The 9,828-nt window shown below is 39.7% G+C and overlaps 1 protein-coding gene across 1 annotated transcript; it reads right to left on the bottom strand.

Annotated features, from left to right (window-relative positions):
* Window positions 1–2,873: 2,873 nt before the first annotated feature.
* On the bottom strand, window positions 2,874–9,314 carry LMOD2 (leiomodin 2). Its single transcript, XM_067289965.1, has 3 exons — window positions 9,042–9,314; window positions 3,679–5,040; window positions 2,874–3,037 (listed from the first exon to the last, which is right to left on the bottom strand). Exons 1-3 carry the CDS (start codon window positions 9,312–9,314, stop codon window positions 3,011–3,013), a joined length of 1,662 nt encoding a protein of 553 aa, XP_067146066.1. The 3' UTR covers window positions 2,874–3,010.
* Window positions 9,315–9,828: the final 514 nt, after the last annotated feature.

Below are 9,828 nucleotides of genomic sequence, written 5' to 3'. Positions count from 1 at the left end.
GGGCACAACTCCGCACATGGGGAGTTGACCCAGGGGTCGCATTCCTTATAGGTCAAACAGGAGGCAGTCAGGCCTTCAAAGGAGATTATTTGCTCCATATGACTCAGGAGAATGGTGCAGAATGTGAACTGAGCCGCCAAACAGGTCCTGGGACCCTGGAGAAATGCACAATTGTAGTGATACGTGTTCCCAGGGGGAGCTTAAACTCAGCAGGAATGTAACTTGGCAACCTTCCACTTCTGGCTTGGGCTAAACTGGCTTTCAGTCCTGGAAGGCAGCACAGAACCTCCCAGAGTGGTTTTGAATGCTCTTCATGTGGTGCTCACTTGTCTATTTGAAAGGAAAACAAATTGCTTCTTGGAAGCTGCTTCTCCATCAGGAGGGGAGCTTAGCACCACCTGCAGCAGGGCTGAATTCCACTGAGGAAGGAAACGTCCTACTGTTCCCCTCCGCTGGGCAGCAAAATGTGTGCAAAACGAGGTGTTTTCAGGGGACCCGCCTAACAGGTCTGTAAATAGGAGATGGGCTTTGAAATGTCTCCAGGTGAAACTACTGTGAAATTTATGCAGGCAGAATGTAATTACCCAGATTAGAATTTGGCTAGGACAGACTGACACTTAATGAGAGAATGTGCCATAGGATCTTAAATAACCACAGGTGAACAGAGCTTCCACGACTTTACATTTTAGCTGAAATACTAATCTCCATCAACAGAGAGACCTTGGTACCAGACAGGACTGATGAGCAACTTGTCAACAAACATAATCCGCAAGTCAAACTGAATCAATCTTCAAAAGGTTTTTGTCCATTCCCACCACCTCCCTCCCCCCAAATACACAAGCTTTAAAAGAGCAATTCAAACAGTTGTTACTGACCTGAAAGCTGAGTTTTACCTTCTTTTTCTTCTTTTTCTAGGTTTTCTCCTTCTGCATTCTTCTTGTTTCTCATCTTTTCAGTATTCATTTTTTTCCATACCATCTTTTTTTTCCATATCATTTTTCATCTCCTGTAGTTAGTTAATTTCCTCACTTCTTGCTCTCCCTGTTCTCTTAAAGTTCTTTTTTCCATTTTTTTGTCCTCCTCCAAAACCTCTCCAATGTGCTTTCCCTGAGTCCTGTCCCTATCTTTTATTGTCCTTTTCAACTGCTTAGCTGCTGTCTGTCATTTGATCACACATTTTGCTCTGTCTCATCCTTCACGAAGTTGCCAGGGGCAAAGCCTGGTCTTGCAGGTCTTCTCCCAGTTGTGGTCTGCATTCCAGGAGGGGGGTTCCAGATGTTATTGCATTGCTTCCACCCTCAAAAGAGCTCAAGCTCTGGCTTCCTTGAGGTCATGGAAGACCAACCATGGGTTTGGTCTTATGCTATGGTAACCTATGTAATTATAAAGGCAACTAAAGACTAATGGCATATACCATGTATCCTGTGGTGTTGGATCTAGAAATAGGCATGAGTTGTTGTGATCCTGAGACAAGAGGAAAAATTTTGGAAAGTGTTTCAGTGTTTACTTGTAAATTGGTTTTGGTAGATTCTACTCAGTAATTACAAAAGCAAAGGAATTTAAAATAGAAAAGCTGTCTTCACTTTGCCATTTTCTTGCCATAGCAGTAACCTTTCCGACAATTCTCTCATAGCTCCCCTCTCCATTAAGATTTATTTCACTCAAGTAATTTATTCCCCTTTCTGGGGAAATCTATCTCATGAATATTTCAAGATCCAAACTTAGCTGTATTTTTTTCAGTAGCACTGCAATGTAGTTGTTGGGTAACCTTAAATAATTACTTGTCTTTGGCATGGTTTTATGCAAAAGAAATACTAACTGTTATTTATTGTTGAAATGAGCAAACTCATTAATAGTTAGTAGTATTTCAAAAACTTATACCTCCTCTTCACCTTCAACATTTTGGCTACTGCTCAGTTTTCTTCACGTTGTCACTGTCTTCGCACTAGCTGAAGCACCCAGAACTGTAATTAATCTGACAGAGGGAGAATGTCTAGTACTATATGAAGAAGGGCTATTCATGCCATCGTCTGTGATGTGATACCTCATGCACCTCCAAATCATATTGGCTCTACTTCCACCGTACCATACTGAAAATTCACACCCAGCTTGTTGTTCATTTGATATCATATGAATGTCTTTTTCCACCTGAATGCTAGACTGCTCTTCAAATTTCTATGTCTGACTGAATCTCTGCATCAGGGTTATTTCTGCCTAGATACACTTGTAATTTGCACTCATACTAAGTGGATCTCATTTGAATAATTCTGCCATATCCTTAAAATATCCAAATTAATCTTCAGCCTTTTAGTCAACATTAACTACAGGTCTACCCATCACCCACTTTCACCTTATGTTAGATCAAGGATTAGGACCTTGCATACCAGTGGCTGAATACAGCTCACAGCTTAATTTTAGTTGTATGTAGCCTTAGGAACCAATTTCTTCCATGCCAGTATGAAACTGCACTAACATATGGGCTCAGGTACCATCCTCTAGACAGGCTTGATTGGTGCAGCTGAGAATGATTGCAGGTACTTTTCTGTGAGACTTCCCTAGTGCTTACAAATTTGAAACAAACACTCACAGAAATCCAGGATTATGTTTCTGCTTAAAAGCTTCAAACCACATTTATTGTAAATTCATGGAAAAAAAGAAAAAGAAACTGCAGGCCAGTAAACTATTACATCTCAGTGTGAAGAACTTGTACAGTGATGTGCAATCAGATATTGAAAAGAATATCTAAATAAGCAGAAATTTCTCAATAGAAATCTCATTAAATAAAAAAAGAAAATTATTTCCATATTTACAGATTACAAGGTGGATGAATCCTTAAAGCATTGTTTAGTGTTTAGTGGGTTCATTTCTTTTAAAAGAAAAGAAAAATGGTTCAAATCTAAGAGTGTACTTTGGAAGCAGCTTGCTATACAGTCTATTTTACCACCAGTGAACAGATCAGTAACCTCCCCTTGACCACTGTAGTGCTCTGGTTCTTCTGTCATTTACGTTCTCACCGAAGGGCCTCTGGAATCTCCACCTACAAAACCAGGGGAGGGGAGTCTCATTACATTTGCTGTTCAGTCTGGAAATCATCAACTGAGCTGTCTGTCCGCTTATCTGTGTGATATGATGATGAGATGTAATTGTAATTTATATATGTTCCTAAGGATCTAGTCTTCATAATACCTCAGCACATTATAGATAATTACAAATATGTTCATCTACTCCATAAAACTGAAATTTCCTTCCTCTCCTCTTTTGCCTAAAGCTGTTTGAAAGGGCATTAGCTCTGAGTGGTTTATTTATTAGAGCAAGAAAGCAAGTCCACTTCTTGAGAGGCATTGCGACAGCAGATTTGCCATGTGTTATGCTCCAGAGATGGCAAAATTCCTATCTGAGTTCCAGGCACACTTCCAAGATCCCAGTGCTAAGCATCATTTGCTGTAACAAGCCTGAACCTGAGTTGCAGCAGTACCCCACTTTCTGTTAAAACTACAATCAAATTGAAATAAAATGTGTGCCAAGAAAAGCCTAACAAGAGGAAAGCCTCCTCCCAAGTATTTTCTTGTGTTCATGTTTCTAAATATCCTCTTTATTAAATATATATGTACTAAAATTAATTAAGCTTGTGCTATATCTGAGCTATGATCAGTTGCTGAAATATGATCTCCTACTTACCCGCCTTAACTGTTTTATGCTGCTTGCTCGAATTGCTTCCATAAGATTGTCATGGAGAGACCTTTGTGGGGTGGAGGGTCGAGTGGAGGGTCGTGAACCTTCTTCTGATTTTCTGTCTGAGACTGATTTTAGAGAATCTTTAATTTCTTTTAATATGCTGTTCTCATGTTTTTTGCTCTTTTTGCCTTTCTTCTTTTTCTGTCCATTTTGTAAGGCTTTTTTTGAGCTTTCTTGCTGTTTGATGACCTCAGCTATATTCCTAGTTGGTACCTTCTTCTCTGGAAAAACTGGGGGAGGAGGAGGAGGTGGGGGAGGGGGAGGGGGAGGTGGGGGAGGTGGAGGTGCTGTACCTGGAGCTGGGTGTTGACTTTTCATTGGTGATGCTTTCTTAGGGAGCTTTGGAGAGGACCAAGGTGAGCTTTTAGGTGATACATAAGGTGAAGACCGAGGAGTTCCTTTCTGCAAGACTTTGGTTTTAGGACTGATCGCTCCATCGCAACTAGCCTCTTGTTGCCGTTGCTCCTGCATACGCTTTTGCCTTTGTTTATCCATATTTCTTGTCAGGATACTTGTCATACTCATTCTTGGTCCAGCAAGCTCAAAGTGGTATCCCAGCTTGACCAGAGTGGTATTCTCTTTCAACAGTTTAACTATGTCCATTTCCACCTGGCTGCCCATAATATGCCTTTGATTATGGAATCGTAATTCTGTTAGGACCTTGTTATTCTGCAAAGCTCGCATGATGGCCAGTATCCCTTTGCCTGTGATAAAATTTGACTCAATGTTCAGACTAGTTATATGCTCATTCACCTTTAACATACCAGCAATAGCTATTGCAACATTGTCATCAGCACGTGTGTTAGCCAGACTGAATGACTTAACCACTGTGTTGTCCCTGAGGGCTTGAGAAAATTGTATAAGCATCTGTGAAGTGATGTTTTCAATGTTATTCAGATTGACCTCTGTGGTGTCAGGATCATTGTTCCTAACTTTTTCCAAAGCATCCTCAATAACTGTTGGATTTCCACAAGGGTGGATGGCACTGGATTTAAAGTTCAGACTGTCTGTGTCTTTTCCATCATGGCCATTGAGTAAGCTTTCACTGTCCTTCTGGCTGTTACATTTCTTGCGTTTAATGTGGTCAGAACTCCTGCCACCTTCACAATTCACAGCTCTTTCACCAGCTGCAGCATTTTGCTTTTCTTCATTCTCATCTTCATCACTTTCATCTTCATCTTCCTCCTCATCTTCTCCCTCTTCCTCATCCTCTTCAGTATATGCTTCCTCAGACACTTCACTATTGCTCTCTGTGAAATATTCTTCTTGAATGTCTTCTGCATTGTCTTCCTCTTGCTCTGAATCCTGAACAGGAAAGTAGGTGTGGGTGTTAAACATGATTGCAGCAATGTAGCTACTGTCATTTTGCAAAAAACAAACAAACAAACAAAAAAACCAACAAAATTATACAAGTTAATGTTAAAAGCTAAAAATAAATCCCCAGAAACAGAGACAATTAAGAGAACAGAAAGATTGTTTCAGTGCCTAATACCTTTTAGTCGCTATTTCTTTCATTTTCTTTAGAAGACAAATGCTTAGTGCGAATTAAAATAGTTTTACTGATGTCAAAGACTTCTACCAAGAGAAAACTTGATATAAGATATTGCAACATGGATATACTTCATGCTTTCTATGTGTTGGCATGTTCACAAGGCGATGTAATATAGATCTGGATGGGTCCTTGCCAGCAGAGACACAAGACTGCAGTTTCAGAATGGACATGATCTATGAGAAATAAATTTCTTGATTTCCTAAAGATTAAACACCTGTGTCAATGCTCAGACTTCCATGCATGTATTAGTACATCCATACTGGCTAAAGAATGTTCTGATTTAGTATATAAATAGTGTTTGCATGTGTAAACATGCATATTGACATACAAAACAATACAGAATTACAAGACTCGCATAGAGAAGAATCTGGATGCACTATACAGCCTGCACACACTTGGAAGCTATTTGCGAAGAAAAGATTCAGACACATTCCCACAGGTACCAGGTAATCACATGTCACTAATCCCCAAATCACTTCAAGTTTGCCAAGAGCTAAGAATGTGCTCACAAACAGCTGTCACAGGTCAGCTGCCATACTGTAACTGGTTATAGCTCATTGCCTACACAGTATACTGCTCTTGTTTAAACCCCAAGGTATTTTAGTGTGCTTAGTGCACCAAAATGGCAAATTTGGATCCACTTCTCAAAGTTCTGTGTGGTGCTCTTACCAATCATGGTGGCAAAGCACAATTCTCCACACGCAGGAGCAACAAATATCATTACCTCAGTAAAGTCTCACACTTCATTTGGAGAACTCCAGAAGCATGGAAATGTTGTGTAGGCCACGACTGGACCCTCACAGTACAATCAACCATAAATCTCTTGCCCCAAAAGATCTCCCATGTCCTTTTCAATCTCCTAGACCAAACCATAGCATACATCTTTTTATTTACATTTTTAAATTTTGATAAAATTTTGCAGAAATATAGTTGTTCTGCATGCACTGCTTTATCAACATTCATATTTCAGTCTGTGTAAAATACTAAAGAAAGACTGAGGACATTCTGTGGAGACAGAATGACTCATTTTGCACTTCTGGCAAACTAAAGTTACTAAAATGACAGCGTATCTTTAGAAAACATGTACAGTTTTAAAATTGCTTAATTATTTGGTTCTAAAAATGTGGTTAAAGGTTAAAATAATCCCTCCAGTAACGACAGATTGCATGGTGCTGTGTCAAAATCCTGAGCAGATTTCTGTGTTGGGACATATGCAAAACAGCCAGTAATTCTAATGTTCCCCGAAGCTTGATTCCAACGAAGCAGGACATATAAATGTAGCATCCTGTCAGTCCTGAGTATGCTTCACAGAGAGTTCAATGCGTGGAGGACTTGCCAGGTTAGGACCCATTACCATGATTGTACAGTGAATTCTGTGTGAGAAGGCCCTTAGGCTAACAGACACTGTGCTGCATATAGAAACAGGGCTGCATTTAAGCAGGGTTTGTTATGGGATCAAGGTTTATATCTGCAGCTTCTGTAAATACATGCAAACTTCTAAAAGCTGAAAACACCAGGTATTCAGAAAAGCCTCTTTCTTGCTATACTTTTATCTACCTCGGTATATATATTATGCAGTCTTCAACAGGATTGCTTATGAGCAGAAGTTTGTGCCTCTGAATGGACTGGTAGTATGTTTTGATGACACGAGATTAATAAAATAAATTACTTGATTGTTTCAATTTCTTTTTTTTACACTTATGGGAGCAAAGGGAGATTCAGTTTCCTGTCACATACTTCAGCTGGTGTCATAACTAATAACAATCTGAACAACAGTTTTGAAATTGAGCACTCTTCTCTTAGCAGTTGTATAGAGGGACGCTCTGTTATTGTGTTAGCATCTCACTAATGGACTGCCGAGGGCAGCTTGCAGGACTTTCTCTTACTTTATAGTAGCAACTTGTTGAAGAGTTAGGCCTAAGATAGTCAGTACAGAGAGATAAATACCTCTGGAAGGCAAGTCATTCAGCCTAAAAGGCTACCTATAAGGTAGGTAGGATGCTTGCCTTCTGGAGGGGGCAATCTCTCGCCACTAACTATAGAAGGACCCCAAATAATTATGTTAGATTAGGTGCCTAATTTTCAGACATGTGAGGGCAAGAAGCAGCTCACTTTAAAGAAACTAGGAATTTCCTTACTGTGGAGAGAGTATTTGTGCCTTCTACATCAGCTCATTTTCATATTTATGGATGCATTTAGAAATTCTCTTATCAGATCAAAAAGTAAAATGGTTTTTGCATGCACTTTAAGGTTTAGCCAGTATCCACTGCTCATGCCATGTAAACAACAAAAAAGAAAAAACACCTAACATTATATAAGACACTGAACTAGACCTGTTCAGGACATTCTTTGGAGCTGCCCAGATGGGAGTTAAAGATTCAGCTGGAACTAAACATTAATCTTGCTGTTCCCTCCCTATGGCTTAACAAAACAGGGAGTGCAGCTGATGTTTGCAAGCTGATAGTAATGGTCTGATGACAGCTAGTGGCCTGTGTTCTTCCTTAAGAAGACATTACACCACCATTCACTAGCACTTTAAAACAATTCTGAATATTATTATTATAGGCTAATTTAATCCAGATGATTTTTCTCTGATTAAGAAAATAGTTTATCTAGTGTACAAACTGCAAGTTATTTCCTGGGCAAATGAACTGTGTTCTCAGAATTGAGGCTGTTGGAAATTCTGATTGAGCCCTCACCTCTAACTGGCTGCCATCACCTTTTTTAATATACTTTTTTAAGCGAGCAAACTTGTCCCCATAAGCAGATTCAGAACTTGGTATGAAGCAGTACTTAAAAGTCGATGAGCCACACACATCCTGAAATCTTCGTTTTGCTTTAAAAATACATGGAGTGACTTTGAAAACAAAAGTTGCTTTTTGAAAAAGTGCAGTCTCACAAACTGTTTTTGCAAGGGCCCAAGGGAGGCCAACATGGACTGAAGTTAGACTGAAAACACTCACCACCTTTTTGGACTGAGTCCTTCAGTCCTGCCAAGTTATACTGCTCATTTGTAGTTCAGGGAGCAGTGTTTATTATTGTAATTTATATTTTGGGGGACAAATTGCATAACAAGTACTATCGGTTGCTTTTTGAGGAATATAGATAAATGCTTTGACTGATCACTCCATTCCAGGCCATTTTTCAAGTAATTTCTACAACTGCCCTCTGATAGCAGTTGCCAGAAGAACACTGCGCTGTGCTGAAGGCTCTCAGCAGGAATAAAGCAACATAAGCCTGCTGACTGCCGTGCACCTCACTTGCAGCAAGCACAAAGTCTGTTGGCCACTTCACTTCTGACATACTTCATATTCAAAATTCCCTTCCTGACATGCTTCTCAGGAACCATTCCTTTTTTTTTTTTTTTTTTTTTTTTAAGGAAAGGAAAAAACAATCTATTAGCTTTTAAACAACATCAGAAGTTAGCCAAAAGTCCACATCACTACCTAGTAGTAATTTCTACCCAGCCGTTTAAAACTGTATTCCTATACTATTTTAATCACTAATGGTAGGTAGTTTTTACAGGATTTTCTTTTGCTCTCAACTGAGCTTTTAAGGTACTTCCAGAGGGAGAGAGCAAAGACTCTCTGAGCTAATTAATATATAGCACTTTAGCAAACACAAAAGTATCACTAACAACATTCTTAAAAATATTAAAAGAGACTGAAAGAAAATAAAAACAGTAAGTGAAATCATGTCATGCAAGAACAAGCCAAAATATTCTTAGAAAACAGTGAAAGCTTTAGTGTCTTACCTTGTCACATGCACCCAGTCTTTCTTGTTCTAAGAGTTTTCTGGTCTCCCTCTCCCAATAGGCCATCAGCGCTTCCCTGCTGAATGTCCCTGTTGGGGTTTTCTCTGTCAGACTCTTTTGCCGTTGTCCTACTGGAAGGTTACGGTCGGGCTCTATGTCCTCCAGCTCCCTCTCCAATTCCTTCAGCTCCTCTTCGGTCAGAGAAGCAAGGAGCTCATCTTCATCAATGTCTTCATATTTACTAAGCTCTCTTCTGTAGCCAAAGGTAGACATGGTCCCGTTTGATCAGGCTGATATAAAACTAAAAATGTTTAGGCATTCAAGAAGGCTGAATCAAGTAAGCTATATCTCGTTTGGTCAGCAACTGTTTCCCTGACTAGCTGAGGCACCCTTTTAAGAGTAATCATCGGGGGTTTACGACAATGCATGAAGGGATGAAAGCATGCTCTGTTTTAAGCATCAGACGTCAGCTAGACATCTGAACAGAAAGAATGTCCCAACACTAGTGTTTGTAGGTCTCTTAAAGAGGGGGATTATTGACACACTGACCATGGCCATATTTAGAGCAGCCTGCTAGTGGGAGAATACTGACTTCACAGAGGGGAGCGGCAAGAAATAAAATTACAGGCACAATTACATTGACTTTGTATTCAAACAACAGTAGAGAAAGAACAATAAAAATACATTTAATCCTGAGCTGCCACAGGGGTTGGAAACAAAACAAGCTCACAGCTGCGCAGTGGAGCTGTTCTCATTTTCACGGTTATCTCGTGGAGCTATACTGTTA

The sequence above is a fragment of the Apteryx mantelli genome, chromosome 1 (genome assembly GCF_036417845.1).
Source record: "Apteryx mantelli isolate bAptMan1 chromosome 1, bAptMan1.hap1, whole genome shotgun sequence".
In the NCBI taxonomy this organism is placed as follows: Eukaryota; Metazoa; Chordata; class Aves; order Apterygiformes; family Apterygidae; genus Apteryx; species Apteryx mantelli.
Note: the sequence above shows the minus strand (reverse complement) of the source record. Positions and strands in the feature narration are given on the sequence as shown.